This window comes from Letharia lupina (genome assembly GCF_014066315.1).
Source record: "Letharia lupina isolate WasteWater1 chromosome Unknown contig_23, whole genome shotgun sequence".
Classification (NCBI taxonomy): Eukaryota; Fungi; Ascomycota; class Lecanoromycetes; order Lecanorales; family Parmeliaceae; genus Letharia; species Letharia lupina.
Genome location: NW_023502992.1, coordinates 501,720 through 521,672, shown reverse-complemented (window position 1 = coordinate 521,672; position 19,953 = coordinate 501,720). Strand labels below are relative to the sequence as shown.

The window sequence follows — 19,953 nt, the reverse complement described above, 5'->3', positions numbered from 1 at the left end:
TTCTCTAAAATAGAAATATTAAAAAATATCTCTTTAATATACTTATATTTAATATTAGAGCTTTTCTCTATATTATTTAAATTAATTATAATAATTTAAATCTTTTTCTTTTTTTTTTATTCGATATAAATCTTTTAAATTTTAAATAAAAGAGTTTAATTTAATATTTAACGGAAAAATATCTAAATTTATATTTAATAAATTTATATAAAAAATAAATTTTGCGATTAATTTCTAAATCGCTAGCTTTATAATATCTAGCGAATTATTTATTTTTACTCTTATTATTATTATTATAAATAGCGTATATAATAATATTATTATCTTTAAATAATAATAAATAATTTTATTTATTTATCGCGATATAAATAATTTTATTAAATTTAATAATTTTATTATTATATAGCTTATAAGTCTAAATATAAATTATTATAAAGATATTAAAAGAGTTTTTAAATTTTATAAAAAAGAGTTAAATTAGAAAAAGTTTTAATAAAATAAATAATTTATATAAATTAATAATTTTAATAATAATTTTATAAAAGTTCTTTTTATATTAATAAATATCTTTTTTAAAAATAAAAATAATATCGAGTAATTAGCGAATTAGCTTTATATAAAATTTAAAACTCTTAAATTTATAATATTTAATAATAATATTTAATATTATCTAAAAAAATTTATTATTATAATTAATCTTAATAAATTAATAATTACTATATTTAAAATATTAAAAAATAATTATATAAATTTTAAATTTAATAAATTTAATAAAGAATAAAAGATTATTAAATATTAATTAGTTTTTAATATCTTATTTCTATCTAATATATTCTATATTAAATTTTAAAATAATAATAAAAATTAGAGAAAAACTATTTTTATTAAATTAAAATTAATTAAGAATATTAATTATAAAATATTATAATTAATTATTTAAATTAATTATTATTAGAAAATAGTTTAAATAATAATATATAGAATATTAATAGAGAGAGTAATAATAGCGATAATAATGGTAATTTAATTATTATTTTAAATAAGATAATAAAGTTAAAGAAAGACTTTAAAAATAATTCTAAAATAAATAAAATAAATTTTTTAATATAAAGATTAAATAGTTTAATATCGCTTATAAAGCTAAAAGTATTTTTACTAATTTTAAATTTAAAATTAATAAAATTATTATATAATAAAATAGCGAAAATAAAATAGATATTCTAATTATTATTAAAGTTTTTAAAAATCTTATTAATATTAATTAACTATTATCTTTAAACTTTAAATTTTTATATAAAAAATAAAAAATACTTATATATAAAGCTACGATAAATATAAATAGTATAATTAAAATAAAAAATACTTAATAATAAAAATAGTTTATAAATAAAGATTAATTTTTAATAAGATTATACGAAGTATAATTATTATAAATATATAAACCTCCTTCTTAGAGAAGAATTAATACTTTTCTTATATTACTTATTTAAAAATTTAAATTTAAAATATTTATATCGCTAGCTATTATTATAAGACTTCGAAGATTATTCTAAATTTATAATTATAATAATAGAATATAAATAATTATAAAAAAGAATTCGATAATAAAGCCTTAATCTCCTTTTTTAAGAGACTTCTAGAAATTTAAAAATTAATATTAATAAAATATTCTTATTATTTCGATCTTAATAGATTTATAAATATATTAAAAGATAATAATATTAGCTTTAAAATATTTTAAATTATAATTAAACTATTAATATTAATATTTAATTACTTTTAATTAATAGCTATTAATTCGATAATTAATATATAATTTTAAAATTAATATTAATATAAAATAACTCTATTTTTAATAAAATTAAATATTCTAATTTAGTAAAAATTAGTAAGATTTAGAAAAATTAGTAAGATTTAGAAAAACTTAATAATATAATTTAATCGTATAATAATATAATTATATACTTAATATATTTAGCGAGTTTAATATTTTAATTAAAAGCGATATATCTTAACTCGCTTAAAATAAGAGCGAAAATAACTTTTAGTTCTTTATATTATTAGCGAATTATACTCGCTTAGATCTATAACTATTTAAAAAAAAAAATTATTAAGAAAATTAAAAGAATATCTTTATAACTATTACTATCTCTATATAATAGACTTTAAATATTATAAAATAAATATTAAAAATCTAAAGATAATTATAATTATAAAAATAAATAGTAGTTATAATATAATAATTATCGAGTAAAGTCTAGATTTATAATCTATAAAAATATAAGATAAGATACTTAGTTATTAACTATAGAGTTACTATAAAGAAAAGAGCGACTAGATATAAATACGCTAAGATATATTATATAATTATATTACGTAATCGCTAAGAGTTATATAACTCGAATTTTAAAAATATATTTATATTATATAATAATAAAGCTCGATATATAAGATATAATTAGATATATAATATTTAAAATTATAAAAAATTAATATTTATAATTTTAAAGATTTATATCTTATATAGAGAAAAAGAATATATAGTTTTAAATAAGAGTTATTTATTAAAGATTAAAGAGAGATAAATAATTATATAAAGAATAATTAATAAAATCTTATTTTATAAATACTCGAGAATATTATTAATAAATCTTATTAAAATTAAGATAGAATTTATATTAATAATATTTAAAAAAAAATAAAAGATAATAATCGATATAATTAATTTATATAAGAATTCTAATATTATAATAGATAAGATATTATAATTAATCATAAAAATAGAAAAATTAAGATCATTTATAATTCTCTATTAAAAGAGAGATTTTTTTTTTATAAATATAAAATTTATTAAGAGTATTAAAGTTTTAATAATAAAGATAATAATAATTATAATAATTAAATAGACTATAATTTAAAAAGTTAAAAATCTAATCGAGATTTTAATTAAAAAGAATATTAAAATATAAACTCTATAATTTAAAATCTTATATTAAAATATTAGCGAATAAAACTTTTATAATATAAAATAAAATAAAATTGAAAATAAAAATAATTTTATTTATAGATTAAATAATCTAAAAAATTAATATTCTAATTATTTAAAAATTATATTCTATAAAATATAATAAATTCTTATATAATTCTAATATTATCGCCTTTTATCTAGTATATTAATTTAAAAAATATATAAGAATTTATTTTTATATTAATAAGAAGCTTAATTAAGATTAATAAGAAATTGAATATCTATTAAGAAATATATATATATTAAAAATATAGCTAAAAAATAGCTAGAATTAATTAAGATTAATCTTTATTTATAATATATATTATTTAAGTTTAATATTAATTAATAAAAGTAATTTCTTTAACTTAGTTATAATTAAAAAATAATTAAATAATTAAAAAAAGTATATTCTACTTAATAACTTTAATTTATATTATTTTAATTAAGATAATTTAAAAAGATATATATATTATAAAAAGATAAATAATTTAAGAGCTATAACTATAATTAGAAATATAAATATCTTATTATTAAATTATATAATAATATAAAAGATAAAAATATAGAAAAACGCTATTAATTATATTTTTATTATATTATAAATAATAAAAATAATATAAAAATATTAAATCTTTTAAAATCTATAATATAACTTTAATTATTTATTAATAATAATAAAAATAGAATTATATATAAAGAATTTTTTAATAATATTTAAAAAAGTTTAGAAAATAGCGAAATTAAAGAAAATAAAATAAAAGATCTTAAGATTAAAATAGACTCTCTTTCTTCTATTAATTAAAATTTTAAAATAAATTAATAAATATCTTAAAAGATTATTAAAATAATTATAAAAAATAATTAAGATTATAATATTATAGATTAAGCTACTAATAAAAATTAACTCTTTTTAAATCTTAAAATTTAATATTATTTTTAAAAAAGTAAAAATATTAATAAATAAATATTAAGCGAATTATAGTATTAATAATAAGAGAAAATAAAGTAAAAAAATTAAAAAATTAAAAAATAAAGATAGAATTTTATAAAAAGCGAAAATTATTAATTTTAGAAATAAGATTTATAAAGTCTTATAATTATTAAAAAAAATAAAAAATTTATTAAAATAAATAAAAAATAATAATAAAAAATTAAGATTTCTTTTTTAATTTTCTCTTTTAAGAAAGCTAGATAAAAATTTAATAACTATATTTAAAAATAAATTAGCGATATTATAAATAATATTCTTTTTATATTTACTTTAAATAGAATAAATTAATATCGCTAAAATAATATATTTCTCTTTAAAATAAATAGATAGTACTTTTATATAGAGAGAGATATTATAAATTATCTTTTAATTAAAATTTAATAAGATCTTAGAAATTAATAAGATATTTAATCGATTTTTATAAATAATAATAGAGAAATTATTATTATAATTTATTTATCTCTTTTAAGTTTATTTAAAAAGAGAATTTTATTTAAAAAAATTTAAGAAAGTTAATATAATAATATTAAAAAAGTTAAAGAAAAATAATTATATAGAATTACTGGCCGGAAAGGTATGGTATGATATGAGATATTGATCTGCCATATTATACTCTAGTATGATATGGGTTATTGAGATTTGCATGATCCTATATCTGGTATAGTATGGGATCTTGGCGGTATATACCACGGTATGGTATATCTGTGGTATCATACCATGGAATGGTATTTGTATGGGATATCCCGACTGGAATTTCTATATTTAGATACATTTATTCGATAAATCCGACATAATAGCTACTACCACCATGGCTGCCACTACCATGGCTACATGGCTACCTACCATGGCTGCCCCTACCATGGCTACCACTACCAATGCCTGCCACTACCATGCCTGCCACTACCATGCCTGCCACTACCATGCCTGCCACTACCATGCCTGCCACTACCATGCCTACCATCGAAATGTGGCCCCCGCGCATCCCAGCCACCATGTTTTCCAGCTACCTAATTTTGTACTATATTTAGAACCTGGCCCCGGAGAGGTTCTGGAGAATTGATCCGTCCGTTCTACACATCACATACCTGACATTCTAACAGCTACCACTACCATGGCTACCACTATCATGGCTACCACTATTTATTATTGAAATAGCCTACTATCATATGGTAGCCATGGTAATAGTAGTTATGGTAGTGGTAGCCATGGTAGGGGTGGCCATGGTAGGGGTGGCCATGGTAGATGATAGTGGTAGCCATGGTTGGCCAGAATGATGATCAGAATAGCTACTTATACTTCTAAATATAGAAATCTCAGTGGGGATATCCCATACATATACCATTCCATGGTATGATACCACAGATATACCATACCGTGGGATATACCGCCAAGATCCCGAACCCATACCAGAAAAATGATATGGTATCCGACCCTACCCATACCATACCCGGGTACGATATGGTATTACTTGATATGAAATATCCCATGGAATATACCATACCTTTTCGGCTAGTATTAATAGAATTTAAATTATATAAATTAATAATTCTATTATATATATTAGAGAAAGAGCTTAAAATAATAATAGTTAAATATCTAAATAACTATATAAAAAATAATAATCTTTTTTTTTAGAATAAATAAAAATAAAAATAAAAATAAAAAGATTTATAAAAATAGTATTAGAAATAGTATTAGAAATAATAATTAGAGTAATATATATAATCTAAAATTATAATAGAGATAATACTATTAATCTTTTTTTTTAATATTATAAATCTTTTTAATAATATCTTTTATTAAAATTACTTTATAATTTAAAAAAAAAATTAAATTTATTAATAAAATAGATTAAGAGCTTTCTAAAAAATAAAGTTATATTTATTATATTAAAAAGAAAGATTAATATAATAAAGTTCTCGAAAATTAATATTTAATAAAGATTCTTAATATTATTAATTTTATTTCTATTTTTTAATATATTACTTATTAAAAAATACTCTAAAAGTAAACTTTAATTATAAATTAATTTTTTTATAAATAATATTTATCTATTAACATATAAAAAATTAATTAAAAAATTATAAAGTTTTTAAATAAGTTTATAAGATTTATTTTAGATAAATAAGAATATATAAAATAACTTTTACCTCTAAAAAATATAAATTAATATATTTTATTTATAATTTAAAATAATTTAATATGAAAGCTATTATTAATTTAAAGATTATAGTTATAAAATTTAAAAAGAGTATTTAAGTTCTAGATCTTTATATTAATAAAAACTTTAAATAAAAATTTTATATTAAGAAAGTTAGAGCGAAGATAAACTTATAATATAAGATATTATTTATAATTATTATATTTATTTATAAAATTATATTTAATAAAATAAAATAAATATATAACGCTATAATAAGATTAATAATAATCTAAATAATAGCGATATAATATATATCGAAGAGATTAAAGAAAATCTAAAAAATATATATAAGATATTTAAAAATTCTTTAAAATAATAATTTTAGAAGAGTTATAGAAGTATATAGAGTAATTAATATACGTATTCTAAAGATAAAAATAGAGATTTTTTTAAATAAAATAATTATTAGAAGCTAGATTATAAAAGAGATATATTTAATAATTAAAAAAAAAATCTTATATTAGAAAAAAAAAAATATAAAGCGAGAGAGATCTTAATAGAGAAGAAGAAATTATAAATATAATAATAAATTTAAAAAATATAAAAATTAATAAGAGATTAGAGAAATAGAAATAGATATTATATTAAAATTATTATTAATTAAAAATCTTTAAATAAATAAAAATACTAGTATAATAAAAGAAATTAAAATTAAATTAAAGATTTTTTTATTAAAATCTAATTAAAATTAAAAGTTCTATTTTTATATAAATATATATAAAAAAGATTAAATTTATAAGTTTTCTATATATAAATAAAGTATTAAATATTATTTTAGATAATGATATTTATAACTAAAGAAAGTAAAATATTAAAAATATTTTAATATTCTATTTAAAGTAGATAAAGAATAATAAATCTTAATAAAAGATATTAAAATTAGCGATATATTAATTATATTAATACTTTTAAAAGAAATAAAAGCGATTACTAGATAAATTATTTAGATAAATCTTTTAAATTAATATTTACTTATTAATATATAACTATATAAATTAATCTCTCAAAAATAAATAAGAGAAATTATTACATTAAAAACTTAAGAGAGAAATTAAAAAGTTTAAGATATAAATATAATAGAAGAATTAAAATATATTATAAAGATAGTAAAAAAAGAAAAGTAAAGATTTTAATTCTAATCTAAAAAGACTAAATAAGATTTCTCTTATAAATATATATATTATCTATATAGTAACTTATAATTACTTCTTATAGTTTAAGTAGAAACGTATATAAATAAATAATTAATTAATTAATAACTAAAGTATCTTATTTTATATTTTTATAGAAAATCTATTAGAAGAAATTATAAAGTTTTTAAATAAGTTTATAAGATCTATTTTAAATAGATAAAAATAGATAAAATAATTATCATCTTTAAGAAGTATAAATTAATATATTTTATTTATAATTTAAAGAAGTTTAATATAAAAATAATTATCGATTTAAGAATTATAGCTATAAAATTTAAAAGAAGTATTTAAATTCTAGATTTTTATATTAAAAAAAAACTTAAATAAGAATCTTATATTAAGAAAATTAAAATAAAGATAATTTTATAGTATAAAACGTTATTTATATTTATTATATTTATTTAAAGAATTACGATTAATAAAGCGAGATAAATATATAGCGTTATAATAAGATTAATAATAATTTATAAAATAACGATATAGTATATATTAAAGAAATTAAGAAAAGCTTAAGAAATATATATAAACTATTTAAAAATAATTAAAAATAACTATTTTAGAAGAGTTATAAAAGCGTATAAAGTAATTAATATATATATTCTAAAAATAAAGATAGAGATCTCTTTAATATAAATTATTTTAAGTAAAATAATTCTTAGAGATTAGATTATAAGAGAAATATACTTAATAATTAAAAAAGATAGTTTTTATATTAGAAGAAAGATAAAAGAAAAGAAAAAATAAAGATATAAAATAAAAGAGATTTTAATAGAAGAAAATATATTATAAGCTTTAAAGATCGTAAAGCTCGCTAATTAAAATATAATAATAAAATAAATTTAAATTTAAATTAAATTTAATATATTTATAAGATATAAAAGCTAATAAAAAATTAAAGAAATAAAAAATAAAAAATATATTAAAATTATTATTAATTTAAGATTTTTAAATAAATAAGAATATTAATATAATAAAAAGAACTAAAGTTAAATTAAAGACTTTTTTATTAAAAATTAATTAAAACTATTTTTTTTATCTTTATTTAAATATATATAAAAAAAATTAAAATTAAATATTTTCTCTATATAAATAGAGTATTAAATATTATTTTAAATAATTATATATATAATTAGAGTAAGTAAAATATTAAATATATTTTAATATTTTATTTAAGATAAATATAAAAGAAATAAATCTTAATAAGAGAGATTAAGATTAGCGATATATTAGCTATATTAATATTCTTTTAAAAGATAAAAATAATTCTTAAATAAATTATTTAGATAAATATTTTAAATTAATATAAGTTTAGATCTATAAATTAAATTTATAATCTATTTTTTTAATTAAAGCTATTATTAAGAAATAGTTCTTAATATTATATAATATTAATATAATATAAAAAAGTTATTTCATTAATCTATATAATCTATAGATATATATATATAAAGAGAGACGCGCTAAGATTTAATTAGAAAGGTATATCGAGTATAAAGAATTAATTTATAATAATTGCCTATAAAAAATAAAGAAAGATTATATTTTTATAATAAGAAGTATCGAAATATTGAAAAGAAATAAAGATAACGTATTAATTAGTGGTATGAATTTCATAATATCTTCTATCGTAGTAAAATCTTTCGAATAATGAAATAGCTATTAGAGTAAGATATCGAATAATTTTAATTCGTTTAAATATATATTATTCGATATTTCTTCTATAGAGACTTAATCGTCGTAATAAATTCTTCTCTTATAATATTATTATAATAATATATTATATTAATATAGTAGAAATAATAGGCTAAGTTATAGTAGTGTTCTTCGCTTACTAAGTAATAATTTAATGTGAAATCGTAGAGAGTATATAATGTGGGATCTTGGAGAGCTGAGCCGTGTTCTTGGTGCTGGGGGCCTTATTGCCGCTTAATTTCTCCGCAGTGTTCTTCGTATTCGCCTGCTGTAGTGACTTCTCTTACCCTGGCTGAGTGGATTGATGTGAGATCGTGGAGAGTAGGCCTGTTGTGTCACTGCTGCTGATGACTGTCTCCGCAGTGTTCTTCGTAGTGTTCTCCGCATTTACCTGCTGTAGTGACTTCTCTTGCCCTGGCTGAGTGGATTGATGTGAGATCGTGGAGAGTAGGCCTGTTGTGTCACTGCTGCTGATGACTGTCTCCGCAGTGTTCTTCGTAGTGTTCTCCGCATTTACCTGCTGTAGTGACTTCTCTTGCCCTGGCTGAGTGGATTGGTGTAAGATCGTGGAGAGTAGGCCTGTTGTGTTACTGCTGCTGATGACTGTCTCCGTAATGTTCTCCGTAGTGTTCTCCGTCTTCGCCTATTGTAGATCCTTCTCTTATTTAACTGAGTGCGAGGGTATCGAGAGTAAATGTGTTTATATTGGTGGAATTAATAGAATTGATAGAGAGATAGAAGAATAATAATTATATAAATAGGTGAAAGGATTATTCGATCTCGGACGCGTTTAATGTAATTATTATATTTAAATATCTATTTAATCTATTAATAGTAGACTAAACTTTATAATTTTTATATCGTTAGAAAGCGTAAACTAAGCTTTATAATTTACGAAATTATAAAGTAATAGTATTCGTAGAGAGCTGGTTATTTTAGAGTATAAAACTTCTATATATAAATTTTTAATAAGAGAGCTTAAAAGGGCTAGCGGGCTAACTTAGTCGGTCTAATTAAAGAGCGTAGTAATTCTAAATTTATAATTAACTATATATATAAATTCAAGATTTTATAGCTTAGTTCTATCTTATTCTTTTATATATATTAGTTTATTAGTATATATAAAAGAATAAGATAGAGCTAAGTTATAAAATCTTAAATTTATATATATAACTAATTATAAATTTAGATTCGCTACGCTCTTTAATTAGATTAGCTAAGTTATCGCGAATAAATAAATTAGCGTTCGCAATTATTAAAAAAATAGATATACGTTATTAACATATAGAATAACTTTTTTATTTTCTATTAAAATTTTTAGATTTTTTTTTTTAAATTATAGAACGAAATATGAGCTTTTAGAATAAAAAAAATAATTCTTAAATTTAGTCTTATAATTATAAAAGCGTAAGAAATTCAAATATCGCTTATCTATTTACTCGATAGCCCTAATTAAAAAAAAATTATAAATTTAATTTATCGACCTTTACTCGTTTATTAATATATAATTATATAAATTAATTTTTTATAGATATATAAGAGAAATTATTAAATTAAAAATATAAGAGAGAAATTGAAAAGTTTAAAATATAAATATAAGAGAAAAATTAAGATATATTATAAGATAGCGAAGAAAAGAGAAGTAAGAGTTTTTATTTTAATCTAAATAAATTAAATAAGATATTTTTTATAAATTTATAATATCTATATAGTAGTCTATAATTACTCTTTATAGTTCGAGTAAAAGTATATATATATAAATAATTAGATATTTAATTAATCGTTTTATTAATATACGATATATGATAATAGAGAGAGATATATTTATAACGAGTATTATTTATATAATTACTATATTAATAATTAACTCTTTATTCGACTTACTCTCTTTTAAAGTTATATTATTCTTCTCTCTTCTACTAATATTTATATATAGCTTTATTTTTTACTTTAGAGTATATTATTTAGATATAAAAGTTTTATTAACGCTAGAGAGTTTTTTTAAGTTATTTATATATTTAGAAAGATTTAAATTATTCTAGTATTAAATATATCTAATTATCTATCTATATATACGCTTATATATACGTTTTTTCTATATAATCTTATTATTTACGAGTATTAAGAAGACTTAGAAGAGCTATTAAGTTAATTTAAATAGTCTAATTAAAGATTATAAAGAACTCGAATTTATAATAACTATATATATAAACTTAAAAGTTTTTAACTAAGCTCTATTTTATTCTTTTATATATTTATTTATTTTAGATATTATAAATTATAAGTTTAAATCTATAAATTAAGTTTATAATCTATCTTTTTAATTAAAAGCTATCGAGTAAATTTAATAAATAAACTTTAATAAGCGATATTTAAATTTCTTATCTTTAAGTAATTATAAGATTAAATTTTATAGTTATTTTAGTATTAAAAATATAAATTATAGTTTATAATTAAAATTAAAATTAAGAAATTTTAATAGAGAAATAAAAAGTTATTTTAAAAGTAAATAATATATATTTAATATTTTAATAAGAAATCTCGAGAGAGCTAGCGAGCTAACTTAGATAGTCTCGCTAAAAGACGTAATAATCTCGAATTTATAATTAGCTATATATATAAATCTAAGATTTTTTAAATTAACTCTATTTTATTCTATTATATATATTAATATATTAAAAGTTTAAAAATAGCTATAGCTATAGAGACGAATAATAGTTATAGTATAATAGTTCTTAAATAGATTTTAGACTTATAATCTATAGAAGTACTATAATATAAAATACTCAGTCATATTATTATCAAGTTCTATGAAAGTAGAAGAGCGACTTGACATGGGCGAGCTAAGGTGCCTTATGTGACCGCCAAGCCTTGGCGCCGAGAGTCACGTGATCCGAATTCCAACACACGTGGGTGCCTGGACTGTCTGATGAGATGGGAAATCCCTTACCCTTCACAGTAGACGACGTCAAGCACCAGTCCGCTAAAAGCAGTGACAGCTAGCCGACAAATTGGTCTGTGACAAGTGGTGCATCATGTCATCATATTGCCATCTAGATAGATTGATGTCTTTCACAAGCTCGGGGAAGTTCTCCCAAAGTGCTACTTTGGCATCAGTAGCAGCAACGGACATACCCTATGATCTTCTCACCTTCCTCGGGATTGCGCAAAGTCTCAATATTGGTTTCCTTCCAATCTCATGGGATGTTGGACAGGCCAGTATCGGCAAGGGAGGTACAGCAGAAATAAGCCAATCTTCAGTCAATCTGGAGACAGCTTTTGCATTCAAACGTCTATCTTCCGTCGATTTAGCTCTATCCGAGGCGAAGAAAACAGCAATATTCGAAGCGCTGGCAGCCGAGATATCGGTGTTGGGCCACAGATCTATACGTGGTCATCCAAATATTAATAGGCTCGAGGGAATATGCTGGGATATTGAACCTGATGGCGAGAGGGTATGGCCCGTCTTAGTGTTTGAAAAGACCCAACACGGGGATCTCAAGACGTTGATGGAGCAAGGCGCGGGGACGAGGTTGGATCTGAGGGACCGAATTAGGCTATGTGCTGAAGTTGCTATGGCAGTCTCAGATTTGCATCTGAACGGTGAGCAATCGAAGAATCTGTTCTAGTCTCAACAGTGCAACTGATAAAAGAAGGCATTGTCCATGGAGACATCAAGCCTGCAAACGTCTTGATATTTGAAAATGACTCGAAGCAGTACGTTGCGAAAGTGGCAGATTTTGGATATTCCACTTGGCTTGGCGGTGCCAACGACATGATACTCATGCCCCGAACTCTACATTGGACCGCTCCAGAATGGCATCACCGTCCAATTCATGGCGCCAGCGCCGTCAGAATGGACGTCTACTCTTTTGGTATGTTCTGCTTGTGGCTTTTATGCTACCATGGTGGGGAGACCGCACACCGCGATTTCTACGAAGATTTGAAATCGAAAGAAGCGACGTCAGCCCTTGCCCATCAGTTGCTTACCGAAACGCACGATGTGAATGATGAGCAAAGGCGCCATCTCCACCAGCTCTTTGATCTGTCTTTGGCCATTGAACCAGCTGAACGATGCTCAAACTTCGGCCAATTAGTGCGTCTTCTTGCACCAAACAGGTAAGGCGTTCGCTCATGTTCGAAGAGCATGTTAGGTAAACTACGGGCAGAATTCTTGTCCCCCATATTATCGAGACGATTGCAAGTGATCGGCCCAAGTTCCCAAAGGACTTTCGGGTACAAGTGAAGTCCAATTCCTCATGTATGATTTTAGGCTAACTGTAGTTAGGTGGCTCTGTCAATATTTCCTTTGTACCAATCTCATTATAAGGTTCGTACCCACATTGCCGCGTGCCTAGAAGAGAGAGTCTTCAGGTCTTCTACGCTTGCACTTAGTTCACAACGTGCGGCTTTTGAGCTCTCATTATGCTACACGCTTGGAATGGGCGTGGATAAGGATGACGTCAAAGCCTCAGCTCTTCTAAAGCAAGCTGCAAGGTCGCAGAAAGATCTCAATTACGAGATCGATCGGATACGATACGGCGAAGTGAGATCATCTCCTCGGGAAGGTATCTACAATCAGTCTCTATATCGAGGTCATACCATAGCCAGATCAACCACAGGTGCTCATTACTATCTCGAGAAAGGAAATTTGGACCAAGCAGCATCGCGCATCAGAAAGGAGATTGCTGATGCTGAAAGCATTATGGGAGTCGATCATCGAATCATCGGAGTTCTGAAGTCGACATTAACCAATGTCTTAATCATGCAAGAACGATGGGAAGAGGCTCAGAAGCTAGAGACACAGGTTTTACAGTGGAGTTCAAAGACACTGGGGGAAAGACACCCAGATACACTGGGTACCAGGAGCAGCCTGGCATTGATTCATGGGGAAAGAAGACAATGGAAAGAGGCTGAGTTGTTGCAGACGCAAGTAATGACCGCAAGTCTGTCCGAACTGGGATTGGATCATAGAGTCACATTGACCAGCATGAGTAATCTAGCAACAATATACCACGATCAAGGAAAATGGGAAAAGGCCGAACGACTAGGAAAGCAAGTGCTGGAAATAAGGAAGAATGTATTGGGCTCCGAAAACCCAGACACCATGAACATCTCGGAAGTCTTGTCCTCCTTTAACACAAAACAAGAATTTTGGAAAAGGAAGGAAATAGAGGCAGTGCAGGTACCGATCAGTGATTGATGTTCGCGCAATACCGTTGACTGATTTAAGCAGTATGAGGAATCTGGCACTAGTCTAGTCTTACCAACAGTCGTATCGCCGGCATACTTACAGGGTGAGCGAGGACAAAAGGAAGAATATTTTTTACGAATATTGAAAATGAAAGAGAAAGTTTTGGGGAGGGATCATCCACTGATCCTGAGTATTCTGATGACTCTCGCGTGTATGTACCAGGAGCAAGGACGATGGAAGGAGGCGGAGGAAACAGCAATGGAAGTGGTGGGGAGAAAAAAAAAGAAAAAACCCGGAGCATCCCTCCACAGTGACGGACATGATTCGCTTGGGGTCAATCTATACTTCCCAAGGACGATGGAAAGACGCAGAAGAGTTGCAGTTGCAAGCGATCGATGTGAGCTCAAACATGGGGATGACCGTGCCGGAGAGAATGCTCGTTATGAGCCACTTGGCTTCGACTTACTCCCATCAAGGACGATTGAGCGAGGCCGAAAGATTGCAAGTGCAAATCATGGAAGCAAACATAACGCAGATTGGCCGAGAAGATCCTATGACTCTGAATAACATGGGAAGTCTATCGCTAACATACATGAGGCAAGGACAGTGGAAAAAAGCAGAAGTGTTGGCGTTGCATGTGGTAGATACGAGACAGACAAGCCTGGGGCCAGACCATCCCTTTACATTGGCCAGCATGGGTAACCTGATGAAGGTATACAAAGGACAAGAACGATGGGAAGAAGCAGAAAGACTCGCGCTACAAGTGGTGGACAAGCAAAAGAAGATATCGGGCGAGAGCCATCCAAAGACACTCAGACCCATGCGCGATCTGGCAGTAATATGGCATGCACAGAAATCACACAAAGAAGCCTTGATTCTGATGTCGAAAGTTGTTGGCCTTTCCGAGACAGCCTTAGGCTCTGGCCACCCTGACACGACAAGCCGCAAACAAACTCTTGATGATTGGGTTTCCGAAGCCACCCAATACCCACCGGCAGGAGATGATGAAGGGGCGAGAACGATTCCAATTTCGCATGGCACAGGTAGCTTAGTACGTGAAGGGCTTACAGAAACCTCTCATGTAACCATAGGATCTATCCAAATCGTTGACTGCGCTGCCGCATACAGAACATATGCAGGAACAGGAAAATCAGACTCGCGGAGAAGAGAAAAGTTGGACGCTTTCGAAAGACAATTTGCTTCTCGTAATGCCTCTGACAATGTACCACAAGGCTTTGATCAAAGGGCACGACAAGTCAGAGATTTACTAATCGAATACGGAGTCGACTGGGCTTATTAACACCCATCTTTGATGAGACACATTGGAAAAGGCTAAGAGACTCGTCTCTGGGAGGGGCTTTTCGCAGTCCTTAGATAGTACGGAACGAATGATAAGATTTGAGTTGTGTTTAAATTCACTTTTCCATAACGAGATACCTCTGTGAAAATCGGATGCTCTTGAGAAAATTTGGGCACTGCAGCATCGAGGACACCAAAATGGTGTGGGTACGAGGCTTTAGGGCAGTGCACCCCCCTAGAGTATTTTCAGGTAGCATAGCAGGGAGCATTGCAGGCGCTTGAGCCACATTCAAGCTTGTTTGAGCATGAGGGTTCAGCGTCTGACCCCCCGTTAGGTTCGCAGAACAGGGCAAGATGTGGAACTCAGCAGGGAAAAGTCTATGTTTCCGCTCGTAGAGGGACATTAAGCAAGAGTCGGGATCGTCGATTCTATGCAAATAAGCAATAGTTGCGTGGCTTGAGAATAAGTCTGCAGGTTGTTCAAGAACGCGGGTTTTTCGACACTTGTTTTTAAACGCTTTCATGGCTCGCGGAGTTATCAAGGGAAGCTATCTGCAAGGACGCCACCATATTGACTGCGTGTATATGTATATCGCCTTCAATACAGTAGCGCGCAGAAAAAGTTGGAGGGGATATGGACGTCACTGTGGGTTTAGAGGATGAACAAGACCTTTTACTCGTAGTAGGGCTAGGGCTACTTTTAGCGCTGTGCAGAACCTTTGGTGATGACCTCTGGCGACTCAGCAGTGGTAGTAAACCTTTCGCTCAGGAAGCAAGGACAACTCATTCTCATGTCTACCAATACCAGACACGCTGGTAGCATGTCGGGGATTTGGTTTTCTATTGAAGGATGCGATCAGAAGCGCGTCATCACAAAAGTCTCGGACCTAGACCGGATTGTGGATGTGGAGATCTAATCTTAGTTCGCGCTGACAATTGATGAGCTTGACAACGATTCGGATTATCATCAGCAGAAACCACTCGAGTAACGCCGAACTGAATTTGCCCCCGTCGAACAGAGTACCCAAATTCAACAGCGTCCCGCTGACTGTCACGTGTAAACATGATAGTCTCTTGCCAGTTCCCTGCTGCGTCACCGGCGCTCTTCACCCCACCCAGCTTTTCCATCGTTGTCTCCACCACCTCCGGGGAGCGGTCATTAACGTCAACTGTTGCAATGTATCCGTATTTGTCCCAGTACGCGGCCAAGCCGCTGCAGGTGATAGCGCACGGAGGGCGGCAAAAAAATTGCACCAAGCGGAACAATCCGATGTTCGCTGGCATAGGGCGCTACAGGGAGATAGCCACATCGAGTAGATCTGGTAACCAACTGCGACTCGAGTTGTTCTTGGATTTCCACAGATCTTACGAACGACGCGCAGCGTTGTCTAATCTCCAATGGCACCAGTGGTTCGGTAATACGCTTTGCCTCTCTTGGGCTTCGAGAGCCGCTGGGACACCTGGCTAAGATTATGGCGGTTATGTATACACGTTGCTTGTACACATTCAGTCCATCTACATTCCATCGGAGGGACGACTAGAGCGCGAGTCAATGCCACAGCATGGTTTGTGGTACAGGGTTCGGAATTCTGAATATCATTGACTGGAAATGGCAAATCTTTGCCCTCTGCCCAGCTGAAACTCTTTTAGATTTTTTAACCACTTCAGATGTGCTCGGTTCTCTCACAACAGAGGTCTCTTTTTGCTTTTAAGCTTCTGCGCTTCTGCGGACTATTAATACTCTGTCGCAAAGATTTGGCATTGCTCATACGCTTGTGCTTCAAGCTTCCATAGCATGATAGAACGGAGGCATGCGACATCGATGAATTATTTGAGATGCTGAGGTACAAAGCAAGGCCATCCGTCATTTATGCACGAAACAGTACACTGATAGATCAAGATCTTGACTTTGTTTCCTCCAGACAATGCTTAGAGTCAATGAACTGGTTTGATAGGCCGGTTACATTGCACTTTCATCAGCTTGGATCGTGTGCGACTATTATGTGTCAAAGCTTGACAAAACTTGCAGTGCAGTCCAAATATACCCCTTGGGCATTTTCAGCTCCTATCTAGTATAACGTCGAGAGACAAAAGGCAGCAAAAGCAGGATATGGATGGGTACGCCAGATGCTGTGCGGATTGTGGCTTACCTTCAAGGCTATATCATTCTCATATCGTTGTTCACCGCTTTGACAGTCCTTGCGCACTCATTTCACTGCAGGCCCAGAAGCATACACTCATTTGTAAGTACAAAATCACGTTCAGCATTCTGCTTTCTACTTTCCGGCCCAGTGCTGAATCTGATTTCGGGTGTATAACATTCTCTAGTTCCCCTAATACGACGCACAAGCCCCTCTATATGACGTTGGCCTATGCATTTGTGAGACTCCTTCTCGCCCCAATGGATCCTAAAATGTCCTCGGACACCAAGGAGGGGGTCAGGGACATGGGCGCCGGCCGACTTACTCACGACCATCTTCACTCTCATCAAATGCAGCTGTCTCTCTCTCTACTCGCTCCTCCCCTCGGAGGTACAAATTTCACTCCTGGCCTAAGCACAGGCTTAGGCTCAGGCTCTGGCCAGCAGGCTCCTGCGCCTGTCTTACCGGCGTCTGTGTCACCTTCACCGCGACCAGCGACGGTCTCCGCTACTGGTGGAACGCCCGGACGACGGTTCTACAACATTCGGTTTCAAACAGATCAGATTCAGTACCTCACCGGCGTTGATCCTCTCTTTTCTAACGCATCCTCAAACGTCAATGTCCGCGGCGGCAATACCAAATTCGAGTTGTTATGCACTGACTTCGACTGATTAGAGTGTGGCAGTCCTTATACCACTATTCGTGGTAGCGGTTTTGCTCTGTCAATTGCCCAGTCGACGACTAGCATGAGTGGGAAATACATCAATCCGGGCACGCATACGAAGAGCGTCGAGATGGTGCCTAGCCGTTTGAGCAAGGTGCAGGTCAGAATGGTCAAGCGGTAACTTATCATCATTAGTCTTTCGATAACTTCTCCGTCCAGGCTGTTCTCTCCTTTAAAGACGGAGAAGCGGTACATCGAGACTTGAAATTCCACCAATCGTGGACTCCGGTGGGAGTGACCTCCAAAAAAGCGGGTTTTTGTAGAATTCCCCTGCAAACCTGCAAAAGCCTCATCAGAGGTAAAAGAGGGGGGAGGGCGCCGTACGTGGAGGGACTCTCAATTTTTTTTCCCCATCAAAGTCTTGACTAGCTTGATGGTTGAACTCACACGTGGCTCTTATGGCGGTCGTAAATCTCCACAGAAGATGAAGGTCGCCCCCCAGTATTTCTGATTGCTATGCGTTACTAGAATCGACAGAGAATGTTCCTTCTACTACGATCTATCTCAAGGTCAGAAACCCGTCGTCGAAACTCTATGCCTTGCTATCCGATGGAATCGCCGACATATCGAATCCTGCAAAATCTCCCATGGAAGCTTCCTGTTGCTCTGAAAGAAATCAGGGGAAAAGGGTCGTTGCTCCACTACTCACTTTCGTTTCGATGGCCAATTCAGATGCTGGCTCGAAACTCCACAAGTCTGAGGCAAAACTCATTCTGCGAAGTTCTAACACTAGATAATTCGCCTGGTAGGTTCTTTAAACAGGCTAAATCAGCGTCGAGAAAGCGCTTGGATTACGAATGCTGATCTGTAAACGGACTTGAAACGACTGAACAGGCAGAGATGGAAAATGTTTCGGACATCAGTTCTCAACGTGAGGGAGGTGCAAGGTCTCTCGATGAAGAAACACACCTCCGCTGACACTATAGTGTAGGCGTAATGCTCCGTACTCGAATTCTTAGCTGATGACACCCCCATGGATCATGCCTTTCAATGTACATGAATTTGATCAAGCTTTTCCTGTGTCGTTCATTTTCTAGACAACGAAGGGAACCCAAATACCAGAAATTGCAGCAACGCTCGCTACAAAACTGTTCTTTGTGTAAGCCATCTCTGGGACACCAAGAAGCAAAGATTCTAGGACTGGGACGACTAACAGAGACGGTTTCCACATTATTGATAAGCTCTTTGCAGTAGGGCTTGGCGTTGCTGTTGCTGTTATGCTTGTACTCGATTTTTTACTTGCACTCATGGCCGCAGCTATGCTACTTGACGCTGCCGCTGAAGACTCGGCGACAAAAGCCTGCGAAAAGCTTGCTGTGCCATAGATGCTCTGGCAGTAACTTTCGTAAAGGCTCGTCGCAGTGGCAGCGTACGCGCTGGTGCTAGACTTGCAGACTGTATGAACGCAGCCGGTAAGAACGTCCAAGACGTCGTTGGGGGCGCTCAGACAGGCGCAGTCGTTCGAGACGTCGTCGCAACCCGACGGGTCGGCTAACCCAATCGGAA

The 19,953-nt window shown here is 29.4% G+C and overlaps 3 protein-coding genes across 3 annotated transcripts; all 3 read left to right on the top strand.

Annotated features, from left to right (window-relative positions):
* Window positions 1-12,154: 12,154 nt before the first annotated feature.
* HO133_006143 (uncharacterized protein) lies at window positions 12,155-14,292 on the top strand (the record flags this gene model as incomplete). The annotated part of the gene is made up of 4 exons (XM_037297045.1): window positions 12,155-12,692; window positions 12,719-13,208; window positions 13,259-13,331; window positions 13,420-14,292. 4 exons carry the CDS (start codon window positions 12,155-12,157, stop codon window positions 14,290-14,292), a joined length of 1,974 nt encoding a protein of 657 aa, XP_037147619.1.
* A 310-nt stretch (window positions 14,293-14,602) lies between these two features.
* Window positions 14,603-15,583, top strand: HO133_006142 (uncharacterized protein; the record flags this gene model as incomplete). The annotated part of the gene is made up of 1 exon (XM_037297044.1): window positions 14,603-15,583. One exon carries the CDS (start codon window positions 14,603-14,605, stop codon window positions 15,581-15,583), a length of 981 nt encoding a protein of 326 aa, XP_037147618.1.
* Window positions 15,584-17,983: 2,400 nt separating this feature from the next.
* Window positions 17,984-18,568, top strand: HO133_006141 (uncharacterized protein; the record flags this gene model as incomplete). Its single annotated transcript, XM_037297043.1, has 2 exons — window positions 17,984-18,372; window positions 18,409-18,568. 2 exons carry the CDS (start codon window positions 17,984-17,986, stop codon window positions 18,566-18,568), a joined length of 549 nt encoding a protein of 182 aa, XP_037147617.1.
* Between the last annotated feature and the right edge of the window lie 1,385 nt (window positions 18,569-19,953).